The 16,642-nt window shown below is 42.4% G+C and overlaps 1 protein-coding gene and 1 long non-coding RNA gene across 3 annotated transcripts; one reads left to right on the top strand and one right to left on the bottom strand.

The window, feature by feature from the left end:
- Nucleotides 1-478: 478 nt before the first annotated feature.
- On the bottom strand, nt 479-11,666 carry LOC118281240 (uncharacterized). Of its 2 annotated transcripts, XM_050700779.1 has the most exons (7): nt 11,486-11,660; nt 10,575-10,678; nt 9,678-9,789; nt 6,924-7,092; nt 5,988-6,111; nt 3,358-3,432; nt 479-2,161 (listed from the first exon to the last, which is right to left on the bottom strand). In XM_050700779.1, exons 1-7 carry the CDS (start codon nt 11,607-11,609, stop codon nt 2,036-2,038), a joined length of 834 nt encoding a protein of 277 aa, XP_050556736.1. In that variant the 5' UTR covers nt 11,610-11,660; the 3' UTR covers nt 479-2,035. The 2 variants fall into 2 exon arrangements, with proteins under 2 accessions (XP_050556736.1, XP_050556737.1); XM_050700780.1 differs by lacking the exon at nt 3,358-3,432 and having other exon boundaries at nt 11,486-11,666.
- Nucleotides 9,796-10,468, top strand: LOC126911850 (uncharacterized). Its single transcript, XR_007706327.1, has 2 exons — nt 9,796-10,091; nt 10,197-10,468. It is a non-coding gene; the product is annotated as an uncharacterized LOC126911850 (long non-coding RNA).
- Nucleotides 11,667-16,642: the final 4,976 nt, after the last annotated feature.

The following is a 16,642-nucleotide window of genomic DNA, read 5'->3' as shown; positions in this document are numbered from 1 at the left end:
GTTGGCAACCTATTAAGTAGGAATTACAACAGAAATAATGAGAGAGCGGTCTCTCATAAATCTGATTCTCTTAAACAGCAATCTCCAAACCTACCGAACGTGGACATTATGGAATGTAATAGCTATTTTGTGGTCTAATTTAACAGGAAGTATAAGAACCTATAAATACGTCGTGAGAAGCATACATGAGAGTGCGTGTTTGAAACCTACCAACGGCAAGTACCAATGTGCTTTTTTCCGAGTTATATGTACTTTCTAAGATTATTTAGACACCACTGACAAACGGTGAAGGAAAACATCGTGAGGAAACCTGGGCTTATAATTTCTAATCATAAGTTTGAAATCGCCAACACGCATTGAGCAAGCGTGGTGGTTAATGCTTAAAACCTTCTCCGTGTGAGTAATTGGCTTTGGTCATCAGTAGCCACTTATTGGCTGATGATGTGATATAAGTAGAATAATAAAGACACAGTATACTAAAAATCTATATTTATTATAAAGTACAATAAATTTTATAAATAGAAAAGACATATTTTACAAGAAATTTGTCAAAAAAATTAATAACACATGAAAAAACATAACCAAATGCAAGGGAGGATGACTAAATCTTTTTCAATAGCCGTCTTGTAGATTATTTTAAAACATTACACATGTATTTTTTATTTTCTTACGGAAACAAATACTTTCGAAGATATATCGATTTGAAATACGGCGTAACGTGACTTCTAAGTCTGTTTTAACAATGACATAGTCACCTCCAACTCCTAAACTTCAATTCGTTTTATCTAAGTATTGTTATCTTATATGACAAAATAAAAAAATACGTGTCTAATATTTTTTCATTGCCTAACTGACGGACTAAATAGATTTTTAATCATCATCCATATAAAGATAATTATAAAGATATTTAAGGTACAATTGTATTATAAATTTCGTGAGACATACTAAATTAATTATTATGTTATCGGCTTACTCACGTAACTGTTTGGCGAGGAACTCGACTAGTTTCAAGCCATGCTAGAGGCTCATATTCATGAGCAGCATTCCGTAACAATCACCGCGTCGTGTGTCGCGCTGCTACTACTACGAAACTAGTCGAGTTCCTCGTCAAACAGTTACGTGAGTAAGCTGATAACATAATAATAATTAAATTTAACACCTTCGCTGCGGTAATAAAATGTATTACTTTCACCTGGTGCGGTGGCGGTCCAAACAAGCCTGCCATAAACTTTCAGACAGTGCGTGGCGGGCCTTTTGAGCCTGCCAATACTGTAATGTCCTGTCATGTCCCGCACCGGCGGAAAGTTCTCACATTATACGTCCGCAATAGCGGTAAGTCTCGCGGCGGATCGATAATGGGTGATCCGCAGCAAACGTGTTAAAGTAGGGCCCAGTATACAGCCCTGAGGAACTCCACAATTTTTTTTAAGAACTTACATATCAATTGTATGACGAACTAACTAAATGTATTTGATGTATATTAACACATTCGTGGACAATACTATCTCACAGGTTGCAGCTACTAAGACACTACTTTTTTCGTACATTGCCCACAGGCGTAGTGTCACATAATGCAAAAATGTAAAATAATGTAGTGACAGTACAAAAGTCGTAATTATACCTGTGGTGACAGTACAACATGCTGTTCTTTACAATAGTATGAGAAATCAGTCGTCGTGTGGCGTACTGATTTTAGGAAACTAAAAACAGATACGTCGACAGACGTACTATTGTATTACTTTTAGCTATCTAGACGGATATCCCACCCACTCGCACGAAGCGCTTCGCTTCAAGCTTCCTTGTGCGAACAGCTAGAGAGTGGAACTCCTTGCCGGAGTCTGTGTTTCCTGATGGGTATAACCTGGGTGTCTTCAAAGCCCGAGTGAATAGGTTGCTTATGAGCAGACGTGCTCCATCGTAGGCCGCATCATCACTTACCATCAGGCGAGATAGCGGCCAAACGTCGGCCCATTTAACATAAAAAAAAGCCTGTGGTCGTTACTGTCCACGAACGTGTTAAGTGACATATTTATAATTATATGTATTTGAAAATTGTGCAGAAAATCGCTGCGAACAGTGGTAGTTGAGTGGCCGTGGTGTAGAACGCGTTAGACTTCTTTTCTGGTTCTGGTTCGCACAGAGGTTGCTTGGCAGATATCGACTGGAAAAAGAGAAACAGCATTAGATTATACAATGTGATAGGGGTGAGACTTCTAACCCGTTAAGGCTGAGTACTATATCAAATTTTATCGACAAAAGTCGGGGGTCGAAGGGGTCGAATCCCCCTAAAAATTATGGCTATTTTAATATTTTTTTTACTTTATCAAAAGTTGTACGCGTCGTAGAAACAAAAAGAAAACGACAAACGGTAGCTAATAACCTTGGCTAACTAATTCATTACTTTTTTCATATGTTTGATAATGTTTTGGTGAGAAAAAAATCATTTGTGAATTATTTTTACCGAAAAAATCACTATTTTTCAATATTTTCAATTAGGGGTTCAACCCCCCATATTTTTTTTTTGTCGATAAAATTAGATGTAGTACTCAGCCTTAACGGGTTAGAAGTCCCACCCCTATCACATTGTAGATCCTTTTAAAAAAATTATAGACTCGTTGGCCTAGCGGTCGCAAGTGCGACAGAAGAGGAGGTGGATGTCAAAATAACAACATGATTTTATCATTTCCCTAAACAAAATATTGGGGTCTACTCTAATTCAACGAAAAACGAAGTTTCGGACGAAACTGCGCAGATTGTATACTACAATTTCTATTTATTGCGAACTTTCGTGAACAAAAATTAACGAATGAAATGAAGATAAATAAATAACTTTTGATATGAAATTAAAAATAAAACGTTATTACAAGTAATTCTATTAGTAAATCAATAAAACCTACGGCCGAAAATTAAACGAAACATCGGATTCAAGAACCGGAGTAGGCCCCTGGTGATTTGACAAATCCTTCTAAACTAATCTAGTGATTCGAACAGATCCCAAAATTGGTTCAGGGAAATGAATAAATTCACTTTTCTGTGGTATTTTAAAGGTTTATTTTGTCAAGCAAGCATGCAGCATGCAAACAAGCATGCAGGGGCCTTAGTCTGCTATTACAATTGTGTCAGAATGGTCGATCACTGAGCAGTGCGAGAGGGACGGAGCTATGAAGGTTGTATAGCTCCGTCCCTCTCGCACTGCTCAGTGATCGACCATTCTGACACAAATGTAATAGCAGACTAAGGCCCCAGTATGCAAGCAAGCATGCAGCATGCAGCAGGCATGGTTTCTGTCAGGGCTCCGGTGCTGCGGGGCTCCGGCGGTCCCATGCGCGCTAATCGTCGCAGACGGCTCTCACTCACCCCGGATTCGGATGGTACCTCAGCCACGGCCGCTCGCCTGCTCCTCAGCCCGCGGGCCGCCTCGTCCCTCTGCACCTACACGATTTTAAATTACACTCTAGGGCAGTGCCGGCGTTAGGGGGGGCGTGATGGGCCGATGGCCCAGGGCGACAAATTCTCGGGCCTTAGTCTGCTATTACAATTGTGTCAGAATGGTCGATCACTGATCAGTGCAAGACGGATGGACCTATACAACCTACATAGCTCCGTCCCTCTTGCACTGATCAGTGATCGACCATTCTGACACAATTGTAATAGCAGACTAAGGCCCCTGGAGGGCGCCGATGCCGCCGCCGATGGGATCCGCAAAAAACTAACACTTGATATTGCTTCCCTCAAGTGGGCGCCACAATATTTTCGCCCTGGGTATCAGTGGCCCTTACGCCGGCACTGCACTAGGAGTAGGGCAGACAAGACTACGTGCAGTCGGTTTTGCAGCGATTCGGTTCTGTCACTTCACTAGCATTGTCATTTCACTGAATCAATTTAGGGATTTGTTCAAGTCACCAGATTTGCTTACGGAATTGGAACTTAAAACGGGATATTTATCATTTAATTTTAATGAGAAATGTGGGAGAACCATGCTTCGGCACGAATGGGCCGGCTCGACCGGAGTAATACCACGGCCTCACAGAAAACCGACGTGAAACAACGGTTGCGTTGTGTTTCGTTGTGTGAGTGAGGTTACCGGAGGCCCAATTACCCCCCTTCCCAATCTTCCCCATCCCCATTCCCGAACAACAACCCTTAAATTCCTAACTCCCAAAAAGCCGGCAACGCACTTGTAACGCCTTTGGTGTTTCAAGTGTCCATGGGCGGCGGCAATTGCTTACCATCAGGTAATACGTCTGCTCGATTACCGGCGTGTTTCATAAAAAGAAATGAGTTTGCCATGACGGTAAATATCCCGTTTTAAGTTCCAATTCTAGTGTTAGTGACCATGTCAGTTTAAAAACTTATATTGCTTAGGGAAATTATGAAATCTTGTTGTTATTTTGATATCCTCCGTGATTTGATCAAATCCCTTAGAGATTTGGCCAAATCCCTGTTTTTATCATATCACTGGGACATACAGACTGACTGGTGAGATACCTTCAATATTTGAGGACGTGATAGTATGCGAACATATATTATGAAATAAAATAACATAAAAATTAAATATTAAATAACTTCTTAGTAAACTTCGTACACAGTACACCGAGAGTCCAGTATTTATTTATTTAACTGCGGAATACTTGGACACCGCGCGGACGCACGGGTCGCGCAGCGCGCTATCAACACAGAATACATAGGTACCTACACTGTACAGCTGTTACCTACCTACATCGAGACCTATTCAAATTTCACTTATTTTTAGAGACATTTCGATAAAAAATTAAGCACCTATTTTTTATATCAAGTTAACGAGAATCGAGTACCGAGTACTCTCCATAAGTATTGAAGGTATACGACAGCCTCGTTGGCCTAGTGGTTGCCAGTGCGACAGCCGGGCAAAGGGTCTCGGGTTCGATTCCCGGGTCGGGAGAAGTATTACTGGGCTTTTTTCGGTTTTTCGAAAATTTCTCAGTAGTAGCACGGAGTCTGGAAATGTGCCCGGTATATGGCAATAGGCTCACCACCTACATGGGACTTACAACATAAATTGTGAAAAGTGGGTGTACACAGTGGCATTACGTGCCATAATGTGCACCTCTGCCTACCCCTTCGGGGATTAAAGGCGTGGCGATATGTATGTATGTATTGAACGTATTTCACCAGTCATACGGTATACAATATAATAGAGAGGCCTTTGGTTAGCGGTGTTTGCATGGTTGTATCTATAGATCCTGGCTTACAGGAGTTGTGAGGTTTGTCCCATAAAAGAATCATAAATATCTCCGCGTACGGTAGACAGGTATGGCAAAAGAGGTGAACATCATCCAACGACTTCTCTCGCCAGGGCAAGGCGAGAGGGAGTGTTAGACTCTTACAGACTCTTACTGACTAAAAACCACCCCATTCCTACTCCTGCTTGTCGAACCGGAGCCCCGGTAAACCCGCTAGGTAGTCCGCAGCTCCGGATCAGACATCAGCCCTACTGGGCCCCATCTGTGGTGGTCTGATGGCTATATGAGGCGCGCGCAGAAGGCGACGTGCCGATCATAGATATTTCTGACTACGGCTGCCAAGTATGGCAAAAAAGCCCCTTTTAAAAGTCTAATGATGTTATTGTAACTTTCGTGAGACATACTAAATTAATTATTATGTTATCGGCTTACTCACGTAAATGTTTGACGAGGAACTCGACTAGTTTCAAGCCATGCTAGAGGCTCATATTCATGAACAGTATTTCGCGACACACGACGCGGCGACTGCTGGCGACTCGAGTTTCGCGTCCATCGCGCCCTCTGCCTGGAATCGCGCGTACTATCCGGTGCGCGCGGCGATGTTGGCTCGTTAGCCGCGTTTGCTGCGTAGGTGTTAGGTTTGATTCTCGGGTCGACGCAAAATGAGCCTCTTGCATGGCTTGAAACTAGTCGAGTTCCTCGTCAAACATTTACGTGAGTAAGCCGATCATAATAATAAGTCTGATGATGTGTTCAAAGACTTACAGTGAATGGCTTTTCGTTTTCCTGGTGAAGCAACTGTTTGTTCACATCACAGTTGATGTCTTCCACAGAAGTCCTGAACCGTTCCACATCAGCCTTGCGAGTCGAGTCGGGGTGGATTTTGAAGCTGAAAAAGAAAAACATACATACATACAGTCAAAGTGAAAGTCAAAGTCAAAATTATTTATTTCAAATAGACCAGGAAGCCACTTTTGAACGTCAAAGCAAATATAATAATATTAATAACATCTGTCGGTCGCATGTCGGTCAGTCCTCTAGTTGCTCTATTTGCTCGTTCCAAAGTGTAGATTCCTATGGAGAAGAACGAGCAAGAAACTCTATAGGTTACTCTTTTTCAATCAGGTTCACAATACAATACTTGGTTACATTGTATTTTCTATTGTGTTTTATATACCGGGTGCGAAGAGGTTTAAAAGTAAGCGTCCACAGGCCCGTATTGTACGCATCGTACGCATCAAACGGATTAATTTTTCAGACTGCGTCCACTGTATCGGCAGCGTTCGAATTGCCAACGCGAGTATCAGCAATCGGATTGCCGATGTCACTTTCATTCGGATTTGTGGCATCGGCATTCCATATGACGTCATCGGCCCGCATCGTATGATGTAGGCATTGCTGATGATGCGGTCCGTACGATGCGGATCAGTGGACGCAGTTGTATGAGTTTCTATACAAGACAAACTAAAATCCATTGCGTGCGATGCGTACGATGCGGATCAGTGGACGCAGTTGTATGAGTTTCTATACAAGACAAACTAAAATCCGTTGCGTGCGATGCGGGCCTGTGGACGCTTGCCTTAATTCTTTTTTTTATGTTTGATGAGCCGACGTTTGGCCGCTATCTCGCCTGATGGTAAGTGATGATGCGGCCTACGATGGAGCACGTCTGCCCATAAGCAACCTAATCACAATTCTTACCTGTTTCGCTGTCTTGCGATAGGTGCATCGGTGTTTTTTATAATTTCATCATTTTCATCAGCGCTCTCGTCGTATTTGGCCTTGTATTCCTGAACGGTCGGCTCCAACGTGTGGTGGTCCACGGATGCTTCTTTAGCGACTTCCTCTTCACCGCTCTCGCTTTTGTAATCTGTGTACAATTGGACTTGAATTAGTATCCTTGAAAATTAAGAACTATTTTTTTTTATATTTAATGGTTCGACGTTTGGCCGCTATCTCACCTGATGGTAAGTGAAGATGCGGCCTACGGTGGAGCACGTTTGCCCATAAGCAACCTATTCACTCGGGCTTTGAAGACACCCAAGTTATACCCATCAGGAAACACAGACTCCGGCAAGGAGTTCCACTCCCTAGCAGTTCGCACAAGGAAGCTTGAAGCGAAGCGCTTCGTGCGAGTGGGTGGGATATCTACCATGAAGCCCACTGATTGTCTTGTGGTTCGATGATGGAAAAGACTAGGGGGAACCAAGTTGTGCAATTCCCCGCACACTCTCCGAAATGAATCCGGTAAAAAACGGAAAGGCTTGCGACCTTGCGCCTGTGTTCAAGGCTTTGAAGCCGGGAATTATTAATAGGATTAACCCTTTCGCGGACGGTACTCGATCACGTGGTATATGTAGTGACACATCAATTCTTCGCACTATGGTTAGACGTTTATTGAGACATATTTTTTTAACATTTTGGCCAATAGTGGCAATTTCGTTATCTAACGTCTGCAAACGGACGGGAATAGGGACGCGGGGACGTATCATGACGTGGTGCGTATTCTACGTACTACCAGCACACGAGTAGGACGTCTTTCTTTTTGAAGCACCAAAAATTATCGTGTGCCGATCTCCGGTTATCGTAAATGCGACTCTGCAGACGGCGAGCAAGAGAAGCTCGCCGCTTAACCAGAACAATACTACTTGTGTACCGCACGTCTCGTACTGCGCGCGCGTCAAAGAGCCATCAGACCACCACCGATGGGTCTCAGTAGGGCTGATGCCGACCCGGAGCTGCAGACTACCTAGATAGTTACCGGGCTTCGGCTCGAAAAGTAGGAGTAGGAACGGAGTGGTTTTTAGTCAGTAAGAGTCTGATACTCCCTCTCGCCGCGTCCAAGACGGGAGAGTCCATTGGATCATTTTCCTAAATATCTTACCATTGGATTATTTTCCCTATTTCAAAAGTAGGTATCACGTGATGGTAAGCAATCGCCGCCACCCATGGACACTTGAAACACCAGATGCGTTACAAGTTCGTTGCCCACCTTTTGGGGGTTAGGAATTTAAGGGTTATTGGTGAATCGGGGATTGGGAAAGGGAAGAGGTGTAATTGGGTCTCAGGTAACCTCGCTCACACAACAAAACAACACAAACATTGTTTCATGTCGGTTTTCTGTGAGGCCGTGGTATCACTCCGGTCGAGACAGCCAATTCGTGCCGAAGCATAGCTCTCCCACATTTTATAAGAAAAGATTTATAAGAAAAGGAAAGAAGCCCCTTTATCGAGTATACGACACCGGCAATAAAACTAGGGACAGTGACAAATATATTCACTGTCACCTCTGTGGTGAAATTATACTTAGTCGGCCATGGCATGACTCATACTAGATTTTATAATATGATAACTGTTACTGTCATATCTAATCGACGTTTCACTGTATATAAATATACTATCATATCAAATCATTATTGTTTCTTAGTAGTGACAACAAAAAATGATAAAAAACCTTTAATTTCCTGCTAAATTTTGTATTGGGGAGTCCAAATTGTATATGGATCAACTATATTTTTATATCATCGCTTTATAGATAGATATCCCACCCACTCGCACGAAGCTTCCTTGTGCGAACTGCTAGGGAGTGGAACTCCTTGCCGGAGTCTGTGTTTCCTGATGGGTATAACCTGGGTGTCTTCAAAGCCCGAGTGAATAGGCTGCTTATGGGCAGACGTGCTCCATCGTAGGCCGCATCATCACTTACCATCAGGCGAGATAGCGGTCAAACGTCGACCCATCAAACGTAAAACAAAAAAAAAAGGAACTATCGTGAGACATACGAAATTAACTAAAAATTACGGTTTGCTCACGTACATTTATTTAGATGCTGTTCATGATGAAAAGTCCCTCTTTCACCTATATGCTTCCCAATCCCTGATTCCCCAACAACCCTTAAATTCCTTACCCCCCAAAAGGCCGGCAACGCACTTGTAACGCCTCTGGTGTTTCAAGCGACGTGGAGAAGCCATCGCGATTTTAAAATTTTTAAAAGTAAAGTGTGGGAGAGCCTAATTTCAGCATGGCTGGGCCGGCTCGACCGGAGTGATACCACGGCCTCACCGAAAACCGACGTGAAACAACGCTTGCGTTGTGTGAGTGAGGTTACCGGAGGCCCAATTCCCCCCTTGGACCGCCCATGGACACTTGAAACACCTCTGGGGCCTTAGTCTGCTATTACAATTGTGTCAGAATGGTCGATCACTGAGCAGTGCAAGAGGGATGGAGCTATACAACCTACATAGATCCAACCAACCAAATGACACAATTGTAATACCAGACTAAGGTCCCTGGTTAAAGCGCGCCTGTCCAGATACAGAAACACCTCTGGTGTTTCAAGTGTCCATGGGCGGCGGCGATTGTTTACCATTAAGTGATCCGTCTGCTCGTTTACCGACTTATACCATACAAAAATAAAACTTATACCAAAAGAATAAGACTTATTATTCTACTGACCAGCAGTATCTTTGTATATTTCTGCTAGTTCCTTCTCTATCCTATCTTCCTCGCTTTCTGGGTTTAGTCCATCAATCTTGTCGACATCTTTCATATTTTCTTTGCCACTTACCTGCAATATATCAAAACTAAACTGTGACTCGTGTAGTGTAGATGTCCAGTCAACTGATGGTAGCGTGGACTGTCCAGGCGATACGTACTTAGGTATCGTCATGAGCTAATGGTAACATGTAAACAGTGACTCGTGTAGTGTAGAGATTGTCCAGTCAACTGATGGTAGCGTGGACTGTCCAGGCGATACGTACTTAGGTATCGTCATGAGCTAATGGTAACATGTAAACAGTGACTCGTGTAGTGTAGAGATTGTCCAGTCAACTGATGGTAGCGTGGACTGTCCAGGCGATACGTACTTAGGTATCGTCATGAGCTAATGGTAACATGTAAACAGTGACTCGTGTAGTGTAGACATTGTCCAGTCAACTGATGGTAGCGTGGACTGTCCAGGCGATACGTACTTAGGTATCGTCATGAGCTAATGGTAACATGTAAACAGTGACTCGTGTAGTGTAGAGATTGTCCAGTCAACTGATGGTAGCGTGGACTGTCCAGGCGATACGTACTTAGGTATCGTCATGAGCTAATGGTAACATGTAAACAGTGACTCGTGTAGTGTAGAGATTGTCCAGTCAACTGATGGTAGCGGGGACTGTCCAGGCGATACGTACTTAGGTATCGTCATGAGCTAATGGTAACATGTAAACAGTGACTCGTGTAGTGTAGAGATTGTCCAGTCAACTGATGGTAGCGTGGACTGTCCAGGCGACACGTACTTAGGTATCGTCATGAGCTAATGGTAACATGTAAACAGTGACTCGTGTAGGTAATGAATTCACGTACGGTTGACATTTTTTTATATTTTCCCTTGAGTGAAGGAGATTCTTTAGGTTTTTTTATGTCTTCTTTCTCGGAAAGCGGTTCTTCATCCAAACCCATTGGTAATTCTGGAGCATAATAAGTAGTTTTATTTTATGGTATAAGCCGGTAAACGAGTAGACGGGTCACCTGATGGTAAGCTATCGCCTATATATATCCGCGTTTTTTTAAGGGGAGAAAATCAACCAGTGTTTGTTGAGTGTCAGACTCTTACTGACTAAAAGCCTTCCCGTTCCTACTCCTGCTTTTCGAGCCGGAGCCCCGGTAACCCGCTAGGTAGTCCGCAGCACCAGAGGCGTTACAAGTGCTTTGCCGGCCTTTTGGAGGTTGGGAATTTAAGTGTTGTTGGGAAGAGGGTTACTTGGGCCTCCGGTATCTGTACACTACAACGATCTCATTTGAAGTTTACAAACGAATAAACATGGATAGACAATCCCAACGAACTACAGTTGGGCAGAAAGCTGCCAGACACGATCACCGCCTGGTCGGAGGATATTGCTTTACTTAGGGAACTTTACTCTCTGTTCCTTAAACTAACATTATGTTTCGCCATATGAGTGGAGGTTACTGGAGGTAAGTACTTCTTAAAAAAAACGCACTAGTAACACCTCTGGTGTTGCGGGTGTCCACGGGCGCCGGTTCTTTACCATCAGGTGATCCATCAGCTCGTTTACCGGCTTATACCATAAAGTTTTTTTTATGGAATAGGTGGCAAACGAGCAAACGTATCATCTGATGGTAAGCGATCAGCGCCGCCCATGGAAACTTGAAACAACAGAGGAATCACAGGTGCGTTGCCGGCCTTTTAAAAAGGAGTATGGTCTTTTCTTGAAGGTCGTATCAGTTCTGAAAATTATTAAAAATTACTGTATTACCTTTAACTGGGTTGCTGATTTCAATCACCTCTTGGCCCATGGATTCAGTCAAAGCCTTCACATGGGTTTTGCACGAAACTATATAGATAAAAGAAAATAATACTAAAATTGTTAAGAAACGCATCTTGACCGGTCAGTAAACTACATATAATGAAATTAAAATGTTTTGTAACCAACTAGAAAGGTGGAGAGGCCATCGCGATTTAAAATAATTTAAAAGTAATATAGTTTCTCTAGACTGCCTCGTTGGCCAAGTGGTTGCAAGTGCGATTGCCGGGTCGGGCAAGTATTACTGGGCTTTTTTTCCTTTTTTCGAAAATTTCTCATTTGAAATGTGCCCGGTATATGGCAATAGGCTCACCACCTATTACATGGGACTTACAACATAAATTGTGAAATGTGGGTGTACATTGGCATTATGTGCCATAATGTGCACCTCTGCCCACCCCTTCGGGGATTAAAGGCGTGACGTTATAAAAAAAATATGGTTTCTTTCCTGGAAAGGTAACCGGCAGAGGTTTATCACCATTATGTAACCACCAGTCAAAGAGCCATCCGATCACCACTGATGGGGCCCAGAAAGGCTGATACCTGATCCTGATAATGTCTTCTATTGGATGATTGACTCTTCAAGAAAAATAAGTAAAAAGTGATTGTTTAATTTTATACAGAATTTAGGAAAAAATTGTGTCATGTTTACATCACATCACATCACATCACGTCACATCATGTCATGTCACATCACATCACATCACATGACGTCACAACACATCACAATACATTAATGTCCGGAGTTGCGGACTGCCTAACGGGTTACCGGGGCTCCGGCTTGAAAAGCAAGAGTAGGAACTGGATGGTGTTTAGTCAGTGAGAGTCACACTTTTTCTCGCCTCGCCCAAGGCGGGAGAAGCCATTGGATGATTTTCTCCCTTCAATAAACACACACTTATATCCATATGTGAATGTTTGGATATTATTTTGTCCGTCATTCTGATACTACTGAACGGATTTTGATGAAATTTGGTATACAGACTATTGTATCAGGTATGAGCTGATTTGGATGATAGGATATTTTTTTATCTCACTGATTTATAATAACGAAGCGATGAATGTGTTAGCGCATATCTCGAGAAAAGCTGAACCGATTTCGCTCTTTTTTTCCATTTTGTAAGCCGGTAAACTAACAACGGATTTGCTGATGGTTAGCAATCGTCGGCGCCCATGGACAACCGAAACACCAGAGGCTTTACAAGTGCGTTGCCAGCCTTTTGGGGTTAGGAATATAAGAATTGTTGGGCAATTGGAGGTTGGGAAGATTAGGAAGGGAGATAATTGGGTCTTCAGTAACCTCACTTACACAACGAAAAACAACGCAAGCGTTGTTTCACGTCGGTTTTTTACTCGGCCGTGGTATTACTCCGGTCGAGCCGGCCCAGCAGTGCCGAAGCATGGCTCTTTCACACTTAATGATGATTTTCCCCGTCAAAAAAAGGCGAAACAAAGTTCGTGGGCTCCCTTAGTATTTAATATGTGGTAAAATATAATTCTAGATCGACTATCGATCTAGATACAAGATGAAAGTGGGTCCTAACCCCGTTTGGTTAAAAAACTGTGTCAACAGTATTCAGTGCCAAAGCGATCAGCAGTTAATTTTTAACTGTGGCTCAGTGCACTTGTATTGGATAAAACTAAAGGTAAATAAACTGATTTCTTTATACCCTTCATCATCACAGAAAACTGACGTGAAATAACGCTTGCGTTGTGTTTCGTTGTGTTAGTGAGGTTACCGGAGGCCCAATTACCCCCTTCCCAAACTTCCCAATCCCCGATTCCCCAACAACCCTTAAATTCCTAACCACCTAAGGCCGGCAACGCACTTGTAACTCTGGTGTTTCAAGTGTCCATGGGCGGCGGCGATTGTTTACCATCAGGTGATACGTCTGCTCGTTTACGGTGTTTCATAAAAAAAACATCCAATTAGTTTCATCATAAAGATTGTATTTGATATATCAATAGCCCATGACAGATACATGTTCCGGAGCTGCAGACTACCTACCGGGTTACCGGGGCTCCGGTTCGAAAAGCAGGAGTAGGAACGCGGTGGTTTTTAGTCAGTAAGAGTCTGACACTCCCTCTCGCCTCGCCCAAGCCTAGAAAAGTCATTGGATGATTTTCCGCCCTCAAAAAAAAAAGGTTTCTACAATATGTTTTCCTTCATCGTTTGTCAGTGGTGTCTAAATAATTTTAGAAAGTACATAGAACTTGGAAAACTTCACATGTTACAACTCTTTGTGTGATCCACGAATTGTTCGGGTCTGGGTGTCATGTGTATGTGAACTTGTATGTTTGTAAACGCACTAACGATACAGGAGAAAATACTAGTGTGCGGCAATGTTTAAAAAATGATAAAAAAAGATTAACTATGTTAAATTAATTAAAATCACGGTTTACTCACGTACATTAATGGAGAAAAGCTCTACTAGTTTCGAATCACAGAGGGACTCTTCATCATCATCTGTGTGTCTGCGCCCGTTGCTCAAGAGTCCCTCTGTGACTCGAAACTAGTAGAGCTTTTCTCCATTAATGTACCAGTGAGTAAACCGTGATTTTTAGTTAATTTAGTAAGTTTCACGATAGTTATCAAAAAAATATTAACTATAATTTTAGCAACTCAAACGATTGTCAGCCGTTTAGTTAAATTTTTACTATTTTGTAGCCTTTTAGAAACAGAGTGTGATTATTTATTTATTTATTAAAGCTTACCAACTAAGATACATACAGACAATATAAAAAATATGAGAAACAACACTTTGTGTATGCTCTTGAATTAAAGGTAGGCTCAACAATATTTTTAAACCGTTCAAGAAAAAAGTACAATTGGGTACTATCCTCGGTCAAAAATAAATTATTACAACTTTTCAATACAATAAAATATTAAAAAATAATCACACTCTCATTCATAAATTTGACGAACTATTTAATTTTCGATTTTTTCTAGCTAAATTTCTAGAAATAAGTCTGCTATTTGACGTCAAAAACTTATGACGTCATAACGCACAATTTCATACAAAATTCATAGTTAAATATAGTTGTTGACGTTTCGAAAAAAGTATTGAATTTGACTAGTAGGAAACTAGCCTATTAGGAAACTATTCTATCGTGATTATTTACAGTTCCTATCTATCTCAATAGATGGCGTTGGACGTACGTTTATCTCGCGACGTTGACGAGCCCTGGGGCTTCCGGATCTTCGGCGGAGCTGACGAGGAGATGCCTTTGACGATACAACAGGTAATTTCAATTAATATTAATTATTTTGTTATCGGCTTACTCACGTAATTGTTTGACGAGGAATTCGAGTAGCAGCGACAGTCAGAGAATGAATATGAGTCTCTAGCATGACTTGAAACTAGTCGAGTACCTCGTTAAACAGTTACGTGAGTAAACCGTGAGTAAAGTGTGGGAGAGACATGCTTCAGCACTGCTGGGCCGGCTCGACCGGATACCACGGTCGAGCAGAAAACCGACGTGAAACAACGCTTGCGTTGTGTGAGTGAGGTTACCGGAGGCCCAATTACCCACCGGTTAATCTCTCGGCCTCCGATCCTAATCTTCCGAATCCCGAATTCCTCAACAACCCTTAAATTCTTAACCCCCAAAAGGCTAGCAACGCACTTGTTACGCCTCGCGGCGGCGATTGCTTACCACCAGGTGATCCGTCTACTCATTTACCGACTTGCCCGACAGGGTCCAACATGTTTACCATTTATTTTGTGGAATACAATAAAGACTTGAGTATTGTGTAAATACCATAAAAAATATTTACAACACAGACAAAGCCATTAACAAAAGCTAGTATGCAACAAACATATAAAAGTATTTACTCCCAACACATAACATGTCACTCTGAGATTGACATTGGTTGCAAATAATTCAGCGCCTGCCAATTGTTGATCGTTTGGCTGGGTGCCACATGCCCTTGTGCCGTTTCGAAACAATCATTAGAAGTGATCTAATAGGTACTGGTATTGATTTGTGATTAGATAGATGTATATGTAGATGCTACTCGAACAACTCATATTAAACACCACCTATTAAATAATAATATGGATAGGTTGACTATAGGGCAACTAAATCTACATAACGACAGGGTTGCGACGTCCGAGTTAGACAAACTAATAGTCGACTATCAGCTTGACATTGTAGTTACTTGTTCAAGAACAGTATCAAAATGCCCACTTAAGGCACAGGGTAGTGCAGCTGAACAGTAGGTCACGAGCTGGAATTTACGTCACGAGATCATCTAATTTCACAGTAACATCTATAACTAATTTAATGACGTCACACTGTGCCGTGGCGGAGATTGCCTCAGAAAACTTTAAACTTTACGCTGTGAGCTGTTACTTTCAATATTCTGACTCAGTTACTCCTCACATTCATCACCTCCGTCACGTCTTGCAGTCGCTTGCGGGCTCCAAAATTATAATTGGCGCCGACGTTAATGCGTCTTCATCCTTATGGTATGGCAAAGTTAGGGCTACTGACATGGAGCGGCGTTGTGCCGTTGAAGAATTCATTGCCGAAATGAATCTCTCCATACATAACACCCCTGATGCACCACCTACTTTTTGCAGCCAAATGGGCGAATCTTGTATTGACGTCACACTTTCTAGTTCGGACGTTAGCTTGGATAGGTGGCGTGTCCTACCGGATGCGTCATGTAGTGACCATCGCCTGAACGTGTACGAATTTGTCTCGGGATTACCCCGGGGTCCAACGCTTTGCAGTAGTGGCTTTAGATATAAAACTAAGGGCGCGGACTGGAACTTCTTTAGCTTATTATTTGCATCTCAGGCCACAGACTTCACTCGCAAAGACCTTTCGGCAGAAGAAGGTGCTGAAATCATGTCGGATACTTTTACTTACTGTGCCGACATTGCGTTTGGTCGGGGATCCTTGACCAGTACGCGCAGATGTGACTGGTGGAATAATTATCTAGTCGAACAACGTAAATGTTTTCGTAAAGCGCGCAAACAATTAAATAGACTAAAAAAACGTAAAGTTACTGGTTTTGCATTTGATGAAGCATTGATTGCGTTTAGAGTTGCCAGGTCACGTTATAGGGCTTCAGTGGAGAAAGCTAAGGGTAACCTGTTG

Source organism: Spodoptera frugiperda, chromosome 19, assembly GCF_023101765.2.
Source record: "Spodoptera frugiperda isolate SF20-4 chromosome 19, AGI-APGP_CSIRO_Sfru_2.0, whole genome shotgun sequence".
Lineage (NCBI taxonomy): Eukaryota > Metazoa > Arthropoda > Insecta > Lepidoptera > Noctuidae > Spodoptera > Spodoptera frugiperda.
This window is presented reverse-complemented; position numbering and strand designations above follow the sequence as displayed.

What these genes read in the sequence shown, in the direction of transcription:
- LOC118281240 (XM_050700779.1), bottom strand. Translation starts at nt 11,609, where the DNA reads ATGCGTTTCTTAACAATTTTAGTATTATTTTCTTTTATCTATATAGTT. An exon ending in AATCAGCAACCCAGTTAAAG is followed by an intron (nt 10,679 to 11,485) that starts GTAATACAGTAA and finishes ATTATGCTCCAG; the next exon opens with AATTACCAATGGGTTTGGAT. An exon ending in AAAACGAAAAGCCATTCACT is followed by an intron (nt 3,433 to 5,987) that starts GTAAGTCTTTGA and finishes AAAATCGTGTAG; the next exon opens with GTGCAGAGGGACGAGGCGGC.